The sequence below is a fragment of the Rhinopithecus bieti genome, unplaced genomic scaffold, assembly GCF_001698545.2.
Source record: "Rhinopithecus bieti isolate Rb0 unplaced genomic scaffold, ASM169854v2 scaffold_20777, whole genome shotgun sequence".
NCBI lineage: Eukaryota > Metazoa > Chordata > Mammalia > Primates > Cercopithecidae > Rhinopithecus > Rhinopithecus bieti.
This window is the reverse complement of record NW_016810099.1, coordinates 355,894-372,113: the sequence shown is the minus strand read 5'-3', so window position 1 is coordinate 372,113 and position 16,220 is coordinate 355,894. Positions and strand designations below refer to the sequence as shown.

At 48.1% G+C, this 16,220-nt stretch overlaps 1 protein-coding gene across 1 annotated transcript in view; it reads right to left on the bottom strand.

The window, feature by feature from the left end:
- MICAL3 (microtubule associated monooxygenase, calponin and LIM domain containing 3) overlaps window positions 1-16,220 on the bottom strand; it is a 234,449-nt gene that overhangs the window by 110,117 nt on the left and 108,112 nt on the right. The window contains 6 exon segments of the mRNA XM_017891328.1: window positions 1,991-2,091; window positions 3,603-3,758; window positions 4,640-4,741; window positions 5,391-5,507; window positions 7,353-7,560; window positions 9,471-9,807. Of these exon segments, the coding sequence (XP_017746817.1) occupies window positions 1,991-2,091; window positions 3,603-3,758; window positions 4,640-4,741; window positions 5,391-5,507; window positions 7,353-7,560; window positions 9,471-9,734 (948 nt within the window). The 5' untranslated portion in view covers window positions 9,735-9,807.

Here is a 16,220-nt window from a genome sequence, read left to right as displayed (position 1 = left end):
TTATTCCCAAGAGAACATAGACCTTGCTGCCTAAACACACAGTCATGGCTTTTCCATTTGCTTGGAATAATTACTATTCCTTTGATCTTATCCAATCTGCCTCAGGGTTGTTCTGAGTATCACATATGTGACAGTACTTTGTGAACTGAAAGGGCATTTCATTATCTTCTGGGTAGTAAATGACGTTTGTCAAATGGGACCACATGAAACAGTCAGCCTTGCATAAATCATGACACCCAAAGGAAGAAACCAAAAAAGCTTGAGTGCCAAAAACACATGGAGGTGGGAGCAATGGTAGTTCAGGAGGCTGGGAAGGAATATGTTGAAAATGAAACAGAGGGTGTCAAAATAGTAAAATGAGACTCTGAAGGACTCCATAGAAACCCACAAACAAAGAAGAACAAAGGACTGAAAAACTCCTTTTCTGTTTTGGAGGTTCCTGGCACACTGAGCCAAGTCTTTATTCTCTGAAAGTGGGGCCTACGGTTTCTAAGTGGCCCTGATGGTCCTTTCAGCCACCACTACAAGATGTTAAAGCCAAAACACAAACACTCAGGTTGGTCCTAGAAAGACTTTGTTCAACACTAAGTAGCCACATGGGTTTAGCGTTTAACAGCATACACCGAAGGTATGGCCCCTGCCCTCTAAAAAAAAAAAAAAAAAAAACACGAAGGCAAAGTAAACCAGGTCTTGGCATTCTAGACTGCTCCTATCGAATGCTGACCAATAACCACAGTTCTGCCTAGGTGGCAGATTTAAGTCTTCACCTTGTCTCAAGGCGTACGAACTGCTTCACTGGCTATTTCTTACTAACAGCAATATAAACCTGATGTAGTCCCAGATAACCAGCAAGACAATTTTAGAAAGCATCTAACTGGATATAACTTGCTTATGATTTTGGGAGAGTGGGCTGTATAAACAGCTTTGTCCTGGCTCTCCCTGAAGGCACACAGGATGGCAGTGCTGAGAAACAGCTCAAGGTTCCTGGGTAGAAAGAGGGAGCTCTCTGTCACTGCCACGTGCTCATCAGCTCACTCCCCTCTCTGCTGTCAGATAAGGTAGTACTGCAGCTCAGACTAAAGGGACTGCATTCACATCACCCTGCAAAGACAAAGGACTCCCTGAAGTTCAGCTGTGAGACTCTTGTGGGAACTGCACAGGCCTGAATCAGCACAACTGGTGTCTCTGCTTCCGTTCTTCTCATCACATGAGCTCAGTGATTCTCACGTTGAGACCAATGAGACCAGGCAAGACTTAAAAAACTCTCCTTCAGGGACCATCCACGTGGTGGTCTTCTGACTTCATATTTCAGGCCATCGTCTCGGGGCATGCCATGCAGTCACCTAGAAACAGCCTGAGCTGGACCTGGCTAGGATGGACGCTCAGACCTGTTCTGTGGTCATAAAGAGGCCTAAGTGTAGCCTGATCTTGTCGGTGCTGCCTGGACCTCTGAAAGCTGTCTCTGCACTGACAAGAGAACCCTCATCAGGCTCCCATAAACACCAATTACTGCTTCTTGGTCAAACTCCCTTCCCTCTATCACTCTCCCTCCCGGAAGACAATTCTTCAACCAAGCAATCATCAGTCAGCTATGGAATTCACAATAACCAGAAACCCCATCACCTAACATTAAACTGAATGTTTATGCATGAAATGCCGCCTGAAACTCGCTCTCCAAGAATCCCGTGGTGAAGGAGGAGTGCGCTGGAGTATTACTGACAGAACACTGGTCACGTGTCGACAACTGTGAAAGCTGGATGGTGGGTATGTGAGGGTTCATTACACTATTCTCCCCCCATTTTTATTTACATTTGCAATCTGCCATAGTAAGAGTTGTTCACGCTAAACTGGAAAACATCAGGGGTTACCAGAAGATGCGTTCAGTACTCATTTTCATTCCCTTGCAGGAAAAACCCATCAGACAATTCTTTCTCTTGGTGATATTAACCACTTCAATAAGAAAGAGTTTTGAAGGAAATCCGTGGCTCACATGTAGTATCACTCCTTTGTCCAGCAAACTCTGCTTTTTGGCTGTCATAACGAAATAGTGTGTGTCATCTTTGTAGTAAACGATGTTCTCCAAGTCAATACCTAGGGCCAGAAGACAAATGTGTGCATGTAAGAAGCCCTGGCACGGGGCCAGAACCATCCTATATGACCCAGGGCCACAGCTTATCCTTCCCCCTAAAGTGACTCCACATTCCAAAACCAAAACTTTCAAGCCTGTAATCCCAGCACTTTGGGAGGCCGAGACGGGTGGATCACGAGGTCAGGAGATCGAGACCATCCTGGGTAACCTGGTGAAATCCCATCTCTACTAAAAAAATACAAAATATTATTTTATTTTTGCTGAGATGAAGGTGCATCAGGGCAGCCTGAAGGTTACACACAGGCCTACAAAGACAAGGGCCTGAGGCTCCAGGCAGGGAAAGGTGTCTAAGCCCAGATTCTCACGTCCTGCATCATCAGTTCATGGAAATACTGGGAGCTTTGTTTCTCCGTATTCACTCAACACCTCAAACGATCCTAAAAACAATGACTGCTAGGAAACAGAACTGGAGGGACGGGAATAAAACAAAACAAGCAAAAAAAAAAAAAAGAGGCTAACCTCTAAAGAGGGCTTGGATTAGTTATGGGGTTAAGCCTCTCGGGACAGTCATCAAGGAAGCTGGAGGAATCTCCTAGATTCTTAAGAACAGGATAGACAACTTGACGCCTGGAAGCAGAGAGTGAACTACTGACTTTTTAATTCAATTAATCTAAAAAATAGATGTAATGGAAAGAAATCAAGTTCTAGAAAACAAAAGAATGAAGGCACATTTAGCAAAATATCCACCTTGATCTATTCAAAACCTATCATACAACAATCTCACTGCTATCTGACACATGGTTTGTCTTCAAGCCTGAGCTGGAACTCAGGAAGAAGACTACATACTTAAAAGGCCTAAAGTCAGCTTCCCAACCAAACCAGGGAGCCACCAGCCGGCAGCTACACCAAGCAGCATGAATCAGCATCACAGCACAGGGCAGGCATTGGGAAGAACCAGTGGAGGCAGAAAGTACGCTTTAAAACAAATAAACAAACAAACAAAAAAACTCAGGCTGGGTGTGGTGGCTCATGCTTGTAATCCCAGCACTTTGGGAGGCTGAGGCAGGTGGAGCCCAGGAGTTTGGGAGCAGCCTGGGCAACATGGCAAAACTCCGCCTCTACAAATAATATGAAAAATTAGACTCTTGCCTTTAGTCCCAGCTACTCAGGAGGCTGAGATGGGAGGATCACTTGAGCCCAGGAGTTCCAGGCTGCAGTGAGCCGAGATCACGCCACTGAACTCCAGCCTGGGAAACAGAGCGAGACCCCGTCTCAAACCAAAAACAAAACCCAGAGCAGCCCAGTCACTGTGAGGAGGTTAAGAATACATGCGGAGGAGACAAGTTCTGCAGGAAGCATTGCGCTAGGAACAAGGCACAGGAGTGAAAAGAGCGGGAGGGGCAGACAGTGCAGGAGAGACACTGACGGCCACTCATCCCACCAACCCCCCAAGAAAAAGTCACCAGGGACTATTTAAGTTTCTATCCTAGGCTCCGGAGACATCAACACCAACCTGTGGCTTCCCTCAGTTCCTGGAAAAATTTTTGGTTGAATATAAAAGCCACACCACTGATCTCTTCCACTTTAGCTTCTGCTGTTGTATTTCGGTTGATAAAATTTGCGGTGATGGCGATGGCCAGTTTGCCACGGAATTCTTTCCGACGAAACCCTGGAGGGAGGTGATAAATCGTTGGCTAGAGAAGGAAGATCACTTCAAATGAAAGTGGGGGTGCTGATAAAGACATCAGGGAAAGCTGGGGATGAGAACTGATGGGAAAGTTAGGGCAGCTCTTCTGCAGATGAAAACAAGGTATTTACCTACCCATGAATATGAAAATTCAGGAAAGAAGTCAAAGTCTCCGTTAACAAACAATTTGAAATCTGACTGGCCAGAATATTACTTAGTACCAGGAAGTCAGGAATTCCTCTTTAAAAAAGGGATGCGTCGGGGGAGCACCTGCTTATTAATATGTAGATTAAGTCCTACAGGTGCCAACCACTCAAGGTATGGCTGGTCTCCTAGTGCCCCAGCAAGAGTGCCCTATAAGCAGCAGCCTGGGCGAGGTGAGGTGGTACACGCCTGTAATCCCAACACTTTGGAAGGCCAAGGTGGGCAGACTGCTTGAGCCAAGGAGTTTGAGACCAGCCTAGGCAACATGGCGAAAACCCAATCTCTACAAAAAACATAAAAATTAGCTGGATATGGTGGCACGCACCTGTAGTCCGACCTACTGAGGAGGCTGAGATAGGAGGATCGCTTGAGACCAGGCAGATCGAGGCTGCAGTGAACGTGCTCATACTACTGCACTCCAGCCTGGGCAAAAGAACGAGACCCTGTCTCAAAAATGAAATAATTAAATAAAATAAAAGCAGCAGCCTGAGTGCCAGCTGGCTAGAGGAAGGCATGACCTGCCATTCCATCAGGGCAGGAAGCACACACTCAGGCTCTCAAAAGAGAGGACCCTGGTCACACACAGTCTCACCCCCGGGGCAGGACAGCATCTGCTTTCCCCTCTGCTATGAGTCAGGCAGAGGGGCACAGACCAATACCTTCCAAGGTGTTCCTCCGACCATCCCCACCGATGATCACTTCAAATTCATACTCTGACACAGGATGAGTCTTGGGGTGCACCAGTGCCCGCCAGCCTATCCCTGTGGACCAAAACCAAATAAATGGGGGTCACCACCCAGACCACATTCACAGCCAGGACCATCTCTAGATACCCAGTCATGTGAACTGCACAAAACCCTGGGCCAAAAACACTATGTGTAGAAGCAGTGGAGACAGAGGCTGGGCGTGGTGGCTCACGCCTCTAATCCCAGCACTTTGGGAGGCAGAGGCTGGCAGACTACTTGAGGCCAGGAGTTCAAGACCACCCTGGCTAGCATGGTGAAACCCTGTCTCTACTAAATATACAAAAATTAGCTAGGCGTGGTGGCGTGGGCCTGTAATCCCAGCTACTCTGGAGACCTAGGCAGGAGAACTGCTCAGAGGTCACAGTGAGCCAAGACTGAGCTACTGCACTCCAGGCTGGGCGACAGAGTGAGACTCTCGTCTTAAAAAGAAAAAGCAGTGGGGACAAACTACAGAAGGAAAGAAGCCTTGCAGATGGCCCACGAGGCCCTTGCCACATGTGCGCCTGCGACATCGAAGGCTGCATCCAGGCCACGTCCCCACAGGCACAGGCTTTGGCTACCTCTGGAAGCAGCCCTCAGGGGCCTTTGGTTTGCTCCCTCAATCTCATCTTCCTCACCCATCAACACCCTCTCACGCCTTCTTCACTCCTCCAGTATAACTTACGTTCATTCTCTTGGTCCTCAGGAGGCTGTATAAGTCCTTGGAATTCCACATTGACATGGATTTCAATGCCTAGGATCAAGGCTACTTTCAAAAGTATTAGTTGGAGCTGACGGATACCTGGGAGAAAACAGAGATGGTGTTGGTGGGAACACATGGGAGAAGGGGGTACCCATCCGTGTCGCGGCTCAGGCTCCCACCCCACCACCCACCCTCCCTTCATTCAGATTCCCAAAGCCTGCTGTAGCAGGAGACATTCCGAAGCCACGCTCCGTAACTTCTTCCTTTCTTTAAGGCAAATATAACCCAGTGGAAAAGATGTTCTAGAGCAACACACAGGACACTCCTACCTCTTGGGTTCAGTGTTCTAAACAATCAAAAGCTTGGAGACAACACGGGATTGTGGCCTACAGGAGATCCCTTTCCATCTTCCCAATTCGGGGCTGCCATATTGGTGGCATCTCTGATCCTGCTAGGTCAGGAGGCAGAGGTGCACCCACAGGGTACAGCCCACAGTCAGATGCAGAGCTGCTGCATGACCTCCCCGCCCACGGGCGTCTCTTTCAGCCCATTCTCTGGTTGATCATCACACATTCTTACAAGGCAAGAAGGGAAATCGTAATCCAACCAGATCCTCCTCCCATTCCCCCTGCCACTCCTGGTCTATAGCTATGGAAACTGAGGCCAGAATGACTGACAATCTTGCTTATTATCTTAGTGAGACTGATTGATTTATTCGACGTCCATGAGCACCTGTAGGCACCAGACATGGCAGGGCCTTAAGGTGGAGAGATGAAGATCCAGGCTCTGGTAGAAGACCCTCTCATCCCTAAGATGAATCTTGCCACAAATAAGGCAGACAAATCCACTGAGTTAATGACCCTTGGTCCTCTCTTAAGACCAAACTTAACTGGGTCTAATGTGCCAGGAGCAATGCAAACCCTCCTCACGTCATCTTGGTTGTTCTCTCCAGTTTACCACAGCCACCACCCTTCTGAGTCCCACTCCCAAAGACTTGTTAAACTCTGCACTAGCACAGTATTTTTGCAGAGAACTGTGGGTTCCAAGATGCTTTATAAACTACAGCCAACAGATGGGCACAGCGCTTCCTCTGCCAGTGGAATGTGGTGACTGCCAGCCCACGTCTGATAAATTGGCACAGCTGCTGCAAACAGCAAAAGGTTCCATGACTGAATGTGTTTACAGGACACATCTGGAGAAGCTCAGAACAAAGGCTCCTTGATAAAGCTTTCCTGAAAGCATTAATGATAATCAATAAAAAGCCTTCAGTTTCATAACGCACACTTTCTGTTCGAATTGCTTTTCTGGGCACTTACAGTCAAACACTGCTGATTGCATTAACTTGTATTCATACCCTGTCGGATCTCAGAAAAGCACAGCCCCGGGCTGAGCTTGGAGGTGAGAAAAGTACAGCAAGGGCTTGCAGACCACACAAGAACCACCTAACCAGAGGGATGCCATTATCCCCTTGCCATTAGTGGCCCGGCCAGGGCTCTGCTCCTTCTGCAAGTGTGGCTTCCCCCAGGACTCTGTCCCCACAGCACTTTGTTCTTACATTAGTAGAGCATGTATCAGGTCACAGCACAGACAGCTGCATGCCTGTGTACTTCTGCCACTGCAAGAAGGACCACCAGAGGGTCTGGGCCAAAACTGGTCATCGCTTCCCCAGTGCCTGGCCCCAGTGCCCATCCCGCAAACTGCAAGAGCTCAGTAAGAGTCCAAGAGTTACCGATATGCTCACATTTAAGAGTCCTAAATTACAGAACCACTGCACAGCAGGTGTTTTTACTTCAAGATGAGTGCACTTACTACAAGAAAGAAGGCAATGAGATTAGAAGAAATTGGGCAGCATATGAACTCCTCAGCTAATCCACCTATCTCTTTCTAATGAACACGTGTGCGAGGGGTAGGGTGGAACCTTACAGGAAAGCTAGTTTTACTTACTGATATGGTCGATGGCTCCGGCACAGAACTTGCCATAGAACTTCTTGGCACCCAGACCTCGTAGATCATGTATGGTGAACGGCCAGAGATGCAAGACGTTGTTGCGGGAGAAGGCATCTCGTTTCTCAATAACAACCACCTTGGCCCCCAGTAAGGATAAGTCGATGGCTGTACGGAGACCACAGGGGCCAGCCCCAATGATGAGACACTGAAAAACACAGCTACTTTCAGGGCAGGCAGCACTTCCAACAAACAATTCTAAAGAAGTCTCATGATCGTATGATCATCACTCCCTAAAGCCCTGAAATAGGGCTATTCTCCCCACTGCCAAGAAACCTTCACACCTATGTGGGTCACAGCAGAACACCTGCCATGGCTGAAGAGAAGAGCTAGTGATCACCATGAATGGAGAAGACAGAACCAACAGTGCTAGACACAAGCCCGGCACCTGTTCACCTTGGCCAGCCTGGAAGGCCCTTGATCTGCAGCATATTTAAGTGGCCATCATCTCAACAAACGATATGAAAATCAAATGCAATCTTACATCAACAGGAGAGGACCATTTGGAAGGTTTCTAGGTCAGGCAGATTTCTGTCCAAAGAGATACAGAGTCCTACGTACACAATCTCAAGCCTGCTGGAATGAGTCTACCACACACGATTCCCAGGAAGCAATTTTCAAGACAAAGTTTTATGTGCTGAAAAGAGTTCCAAAATCCCCATTTCTAGATTGAAAGTCCAGGAATACGATCTTGAAAATCCACACTCCAGAGAAGTACTCAGCAGGAGACTGGACACATATCTGAAGTAGTTTGCTCTGTGTGTGCGGAAGGAAAACGTGCAATGCTTTTGGCTTTGTTTTTGTTTTTGTTTTTTTTGTTTTTTGTTTTTTTTTGAGACGGAGTCTCGCTCTGTCACCCAAGCTGGAGTGCACTGGCCAGATCTCAGCTCACTGCAAGCTCCGCCTCCCGGGTTCATGCCATTCTCCTGCCTCAGCCTCCCGAGTAGCTGGGACTACAGGCGCCCGCCACCTCGCCCGGCTAGTTTTTTGTATTTTTTAGTAGAGACAGGGTTTCACTGGGTTAGCCAGGATGGTCTCGATCTCCTGACCTTGTGATCCGCCCGCCTCGGCCTCCCAAAGTGCTGGGATTACAGGCTTGAGCCACCGCGCCCGGCCTGGCTTTGTTTTTGTTTTGCTCTTAGTAGAGTCCAGAATTCACTCATGAATGTCACACCTTCACAGTTCTTGAATTTTGCTGATGAATATCTACCCCAATGCAAATCCACTGGGGGTGGGGCTCTAGGTATCCCCTATTGCACAAATTAAAGCTCGTGAAACATAGCCATGAAGTCATCTGCAAATTTGTGTCCCTGCTAGCTTGTTCCAAACTTCTCACATTAGGTGTTCTTCTAAGGAGGGAAGTAGGAAATGTATTTCTCCATAGCCGCTTCCTTGCAGCTATCCCAACAAAGGCAAGTGCATAACTCAGGTCTTTGCCTGGGCCTCCCTGCTTCGTGGAAACCCTATTTCTCCACGTGGTGAAGAAAGAAACAGAAATACTTTGGTTCACAAAGTCGTTGCTTATGAATCAAAACAGACCTTTGGAACATGGATGGGAAGAGGTCGGAAGCTCGTGGCAAATCCCAAGTTGGCAAATAGCATACCTTACCAGTTACTGAGTATGGAACGATGACTTTGGAAAGAGGACATGTCAAGAACCCCAAAGCTGTGTTCAGACAGGATACCAGCAGGGCTTGGCTCCGTCCCTGCTAAGTGACCTGCATCCTCCAAACCACATGAGGTTCAAAAGAGAGCTTTGGCAAAATAAAAAGTTCCCATGCCACTTGGCTTTGGTTGTTCTTAAATACTTGAAACTTTGAATGTTCAATATGTAAATACATGAAATACGCTTAAAATAGGGTCTGGGTCATGCACAAACAAAAAGAGGTAAGAGATCCACAAAGTTTCAACAGGGTCGAAGCTTGATTTCCTGTGCTAGGTTGTGGCTAGACTTTGCGTGGTTCTCACTCAGCCTACCTCTAACTCAATCCTCCTCTTTGGCACCTGGATGAATCCTCATGTCAGTGACCCCCAGGGCCCAACAGGACCAAAGCTTACCTTGGTGTTGGTGCATGCTTTTCCCTTTTTGTAGTCTTTGTGACTGCCCCGTTTGTCCAACTTTGCCCAGAGGGCTTTGGCCTTCCAGTAGTTAAGCTTGGACTTGAGCTTGTGATAGAAGGAGCGGTAGTCTTTTGGCTTCAGTTCCAGGTGGTCACAGAGCTCCTGGAAGGCCTTGAGGGTTCCCTTGCAGGTGGTGGCCTGGACAAACCGGTCAAAGAGGACATGAGCTGGGTTCATGGTCTCATGCTTCCTCTCCTCCATGCTGCCTCACTTTCAGCACTCCCAGAGGGGGCGGTGGGATGGCTGTGGGTCCACCTGACACTGTCACGTTAATCTGACAAAAAGAAAAAGACGGTCAGTATTTCTCTGTCTACAAACATTCTCCAGGAGACATACTCCTCTTCAAAGCAGAGTTCTCAAGTGTCGCAGTCATCCACCCGCAAGTATGGACTGCACACCTGCAATACTCCAGGCACTACAAGACACTGGGGCTGGAAAGGTGAGCAGGATGGTTTTTGCTCTCAAGGATCTGATAGTCTAGGAGATGAGGCAGACACACACACAGAATGTCTTGATGGACTGTACCAAGTGCCACTAAAGAGGGAGACACAAGGGGAGCTGGGAAACAAGAGAAAGAGGATCTAAGTCACTATTGGTGGTGAAGCGGGAGTCCCCACTGAAGGTGAGCCTCTGAAAGGTGACAGCTGAGTCTCTCAGCATAAATGTTAGCCAGGCAGGGAAGAGGTGCAGGACATGGGAAAGTGACACAGGCAGGCCTGAGTGACTCATAGGGATCAAAGGGGCAAGGATGACTCCCAGGTTTCCAGCTTAGGCCCCAGATTAAACGGAGACATCAGGCCAATGGATTAAAAATAGAAGCACTCCTCGGTGCCGGTGGAGCAGCGAGCCACCTTCCCCACCTGCACCCACCGGCTCCTGTGAGTCTGCGGAATCGTTTTGGCGTCACATCTGGTGAATCCTTGCCACTGGAACTGTATTGGGAGGCAAAAGGACAAAGGACAAAACTAGAGAGTGGAGAGTGGGTCAGGGTGGCGAGGCAAGCGTGACCACAGGGCTGAGCCCACACAGCCAGACCTCAGCGGCATGACCCCGCTCACAACCCAGGGTGAGCACTGTCACACGAACCCTTGGTTTCCCTGTGTGTAAGGCAAGTAGGTTAGACAGCACCCCTAAGACTCTTCACTTCTGAAGTTCTCCAAGGCTACTGCTGAGAAATCCACATGCCCACAGCACTTGTTCCTGGTGCTCACATCACAACGGTCCAGCACAGGCACATCACCAATTTACCACGAGGCTGACCAACACAACTGGACTGGACTTTGCTCTAAAGATGTACCCTTGGGGTTGGGCGCAGACAGAGGAAGGGAGTGATTGATGCACTGTGTTCAGGAGGCATGTAGAAGCAAGAAACTGCCCACTCTTCAGCTGCAGGTGCTGCTGAAACCACCTCTCGGAAGATAGGCGCCATGTTCCAGAATGACACAGAAGAGGCCCTGAAGCTCTCACTTTGGGTAAGACACTGAGCAGCAGTGTGAAGTAGAAATGACATGCCACTTCTCTCTGCACCTCACCATGGTATCATGGGATTAAACCAAACCAAATGAGATGCACCTTAAGTTTCATGAGAGAAAGTCATAACTAAATACAAGGAACTCCCCTCTCCGCCTTATGTTTTCTATGTCAACAGACACAACACTCATCACATAATGTGGAGGATACACTGCAGACAGAACACACCGGCTCGGCTGTTCGCTTCAAATACGTCACGTACTCAACAACCGCTCTTGGCTCTAGATATTAAAAACTACACTGTTGGCCCAGTGCGGTGGCTCATGCTTGTAATCCCAGCACTTTGGGAGGCCAAGGCGGGTGAATCACTTGCGGTCAGGAGTTCAAGACCAGCCTGGCCAACATGATGAAACCCTATCTCTACCAAAAAATACAAGAATTAGCAAGGCAGGGTGGCACATGCCTGTAATCCCAGCGACTCAGGAGGCTGAGGCATGAGAATTGCTTGAATTCGGGAGGCAGAGGTTGCAGTGAGCTGAGATTGTGCCACTGCACTCCAGCCTCAGCGACAGCATAAGACCCTGTCTCAAAAACAAAACAAAATAGGCCGGGCGCGGTGGCTCAAGCCTGTAATCCCAGCACTTTGGGAGGCCGCGACGGGCGGATCACGAGGTCAGGAGATCGAGACCATCCTGGCTAACACGGTGAAACCCCGTCTCTACTAAAAAATACAAAAAAAAAAACTATCCGGGCGAGGTGGCGGGCGCCTGTAGTCCCAGCTACTCGGGAGGCTGAGGCAGGAGAATGGCGTGAACCCGGGAGGCGGAGCTTGCAGTGAGCTGAGATCCGGCCACTGCACTCCAGCCCGGGCGACAGAGCAAGACTCCGTCTCAAAAACAAAACAAAACAAAACAAAACAAAACAAAACAAAACAAAACAAAATCCAGAAAAAACAATACACTGTTAACACATATAGCTTCTTCCAATAGCCACATGGCCAAGAGGCCAGCAAGAAATGGAGCTAACTGGAATTAACATTCAGTTTCCCCCAAAAAGAAAGGTTTTATTCTAGGTAGCAGAAAGATAAATACTTTACAGCTCCTAAAAAGGGCCCATTGTTTCTCTTACAAGTCAAGGCTTATCTTAGAAATGTCAGAAAGTTAAAAGATGGCTTGTAGGGCAGGAAAGAGCAGATGTGCTTATGTGAAGGCAGGAGAAACGGTGACAGCTGACAGCCCATGACTGGAAACAAAGGTCCCGCAGCATTTTCTACATCAGGGGCCCTCTTTGCCTCCTGACCTCTTTGTGGGGACTTTGGAGGCTTCACCTGCTCTTTGAGAAGCACACAGCACGGCGCAATCCGGACCCTGTCTGTATGCCCTGCCTGCCTTCACAGTCAACCTAAACACCAGAGTCACAGTGTTTGGTAAGCTTTGCATACACTGGGTCTCATCCACCGCTACCTCATGTCAAAGAAGAAAATGACTTTTCTTTGTTCCTAAACAGTAGCCACTTTCGACTCCTTGCCAGGATTCAGAGCGCTCAGAACCACGACATTCTTGCTGAAGTCAAGACATTAAAGATCCTGCAACCCATAATTCCAAAACCCTTCCCGTCATAGCGCCTGCCTTGGCTTACATCTCCCCTGAAAGAGGGTCTTGGGCACTTATTTCCCAAAAAGAGTTCTTCCGTGTGAGCTAACAACCCCTTGGTTAGCTGTAACCCACTCAGTTTGAAATAATTCACTTCCGAAGAGCTGCTAACCACCATAAAGAATTTCCAAATTGGCCGGGCGCGGTGGCTCAAGCCTGTAATCCCAGCACTTTGGGAGGCTGAGGCAGGCGGATCACAAGGTCAGGAGATCGAGACCATCCTGGCTAACACAGTGAAACCCCGTCTCCACTTAAAAAATACAAAAAATTAGCCGGGCGAGATGGCGGGCGCCTATAGTCCCAGCTACTCTGGAGGCTGAGGCAGGAGAATGGCGTGGACCCGGGAGGTGGAGCTTGCAGTGAGCTGAGATCCGGCCACTGCACTCCAGCCTGGGCGACAGAGCGAGACTCCGTCTCAAAAAAAAAAAAAAAAAAAAAAAAAAAAAGAATTTCCAAATCAAACCCCACTACAGAGGAACGCCTTCACTAATAACTGTCCCCAATCCTTCTGCTAGTGAAAAACACTTAAATTAACAGATGTCAGCCACAGCTCCCAGAGAGCTGCAGAGCCAACCAGCAGGCAAGTATTAAGTCTCTGGCCGAAGAGATTTTGACCTGCAGGGCACTGGGGACAACAGATGAACAGAGGCAGGCTGGCTACTGGAACAATGCGACCAGCACCCAAGGTAAGACAACACAAGATGAATTCCCTTGGGCTGCCTCACTTTTCCTGCTTTGCGGCTGAATGACTGCAGCACAAAGATTCCTCCAGAGTGTGACAGCATTGCTCTGTGGCTCTGCTGGGCTGGGCCCGTCTCACTCTGCAAGGGGCTTACCCAGCATTCTCACTGGCTCTGACAACAGCCGGGAAGCAGGGCTATTCCTGTTACCGCCCCCATTTCCCTCATTCCTGAAGGTCAAAGCCTGATCATGCTCCTCCTGGCCTGTCCTGTACCACCCTGTGTACAGTTCATAATCACAGGAACCTGGAGACCAGGAAACCTGGCAGGAAGGTGCCAGAAATCCCAGCAACTGAAAAGCCAAGGTGTGCAAGGAAGGGGTAGAGGAAGTGCGGAGCCGGGCTGGGGGGTTGCGGGTAGGAAGAGGAGGTGATGCCAGGTTTCCAGGCATCTGTGAGTCTCTGCCAGCTGACTCCAGCCTGCATGTTTTATCCACGGCAGCTGACTGCTGACTCAGAAGCCCCACATGGGCCTTGTCTGTGGAGGACGGCACTGCAGAGACCGCTTCTGAAGCACATGCAAGACCCGGGTATGTTTCTATTTACAACAAGAGTTGAAGGTTGTCACTGACTTCTAGCTGGCTATGAGAACACGCAAATCCCTAGTTCTTAGAAGAGGTAGCTGGATGTTTCTGGGGGAGTAGAAAGGAGAATCATCTTTAAAAACAGAAAAAGAAAAAAACAAAACAACAAAATACGAATGACACTTCGAGAGTATGGCATCAGAGTGAAGCTTAGTTTTCTCCCTAACCAATGCACCATGAACATACTAGCGAACGTGCAAATCTCTGAATCTTACACAGCAATCTGTGAACTGCGCCTTCCCCTAGCCCATTCAGTCAGAGGTATGTCTCATCTAAATAGATCTTGAAAGCGGGTAGAAGGCCAGGTGCGATGGCTCATGCCTGTAATCCCAGCACTTTAGGAGGCCAAGGCGGGAAGATCACCTGAGCCCAGGAGTTCAAGACCAGCCTGGGCAACACAGTGAGATTCCGTCTCTTTAAAAAATAAAAAACAAAAAAATTAGCTGGGTGTGGTGGCATTCGCCTGTGGTCCCACCTACATGGGAAGCTGAGGTGGGAGGATTGCTTGAGCCCAGGAGGTCAAGGCTGCAGTGAGCCATGATCATGCCAATGCACTCCAGCCTGGGAGACACAGCAAGATCCTGTCTCAAAAACCAAAAAAAGAAAAAAGTAGGTGGAGAGGAACACTTGCTTTGGAACGCCATCAGGAGGAAGCTTAGATGAAAAATGCACTATGGATTACTGAGATTCCCTCATATTTTCCCTCAGAAACCAGGACCCAAATTGCCAACATGCCTCGGGCTCCTGATCCGTCTTCCTGCAACATAGGCAACTTAGCATCATCATTTGAAAAGGCTGTCCTTTCTGTACCAAGTAGTCTTGGTATCCTTGTCAAAAATCATTTGACCACAAGCGAGGTGCATGAGGCTGAGGCAGGAAGATTATTTGATCCTCCCAGGACCCTGAATCCAGCCTGGGCAATACAGCAAGACCCCATTTCTTAAAAAAAAATCATTTGACCATATATGTTAGGGTATGTTTCTGGGCCCTCTATTGTATTTCCATTGGTTTATATGTCTGTCTTTATGCCAGTACCACATTGTTTTGATTAGTACAGCTTTATAGTAAGTTTTGAAATCAGGAAGCACGAGTCCTCCAGCTTTGGTCTCCTTTAGAAGGACTGTTTTGGCTATTCAGGGTCCCTTGAGATTCCATGTAAATTTTAGGATGAATTTTTCTATTTCTTTTTTTTTTTTTTTTGAGACAGAGTCTCACTCTGTCACCCGGGCTGGAGTGCAGTGGTGCGATCTCCAATCACTGCAAGCTCCGCCTCCCGGGTTCACGCCATTCTCCTGCCTCAGCCTCGCGTGTAACTGGTACTACAGGCGCCCACCACCGCGCCCGGCTAATTTTTGTGTTTTTAGTAGAGACAGGGTTTCACCATGTTAGCCAGGGTGGTCTTGATCTCCTGACCTCATGATCTGCCCGTCTCAGCCTCCCAAAGTGTTGGGATTACAGGCGTGAGCCACCGCACCCGGCCAAGGGTTTTTCTATTTCTACAAAAAAAAAAAAAAATCACTGGGATTTTGATAGGGATTACATTGAATGTGTATTGTTTGGGTAATTCTGATATCTTAACAATAGTAAGTCTTTCAGCCCATAAGGATGAATTTGTTCTCATTTACCTTGTAATTTATTCCAGTGATGTTTTTTAGTTTTCATTGTACAAAGCTTTCACCTCCTTGGCTAATTTCGAAGTGTTTTATTATTTTTGATGCTACTGTAAACAGAATTATTTTCATCATTTCCTTTTCAGACTGTTCACTATTAGTATATCAAAATGTAACTGGCTGGGCACTGTGGCTCATACCTGTAATCCCAGCACTTTGGAAGGCCGAGGTGGGCAGATCACAAGGTCAGGAGATCGAGACCATCCTGGCTAACACGGTGAAACCCTGTCTCTACTAAAAATATAAAAAATTAGCCGGGTCCAGTGGTGTGCACCTGTAGTCCCAGCTAGTCAGGAGGCTGAGGCAGGAGAATGGCGTGAACCCGGAAGGCAGAGTTTGCAGTGAGCTGAGATCACGCCACTGCACTCCAGCCTAGGTGACAGAGCGAGACTCCATCTCAAAAAAAAAAAAAAGTGATTTTTGTGTATTAACTTTGTATCCTGCTACGTTGCTGAATTTATGTATTAGCCTTGAACAGGTTTTTTTTTTGGTGGAATCTATAAGATTTTCTATACATAAGATCATATCATCTACAAATGGAGATAATTGTCTTCCTTTCCAATTTAGATGCC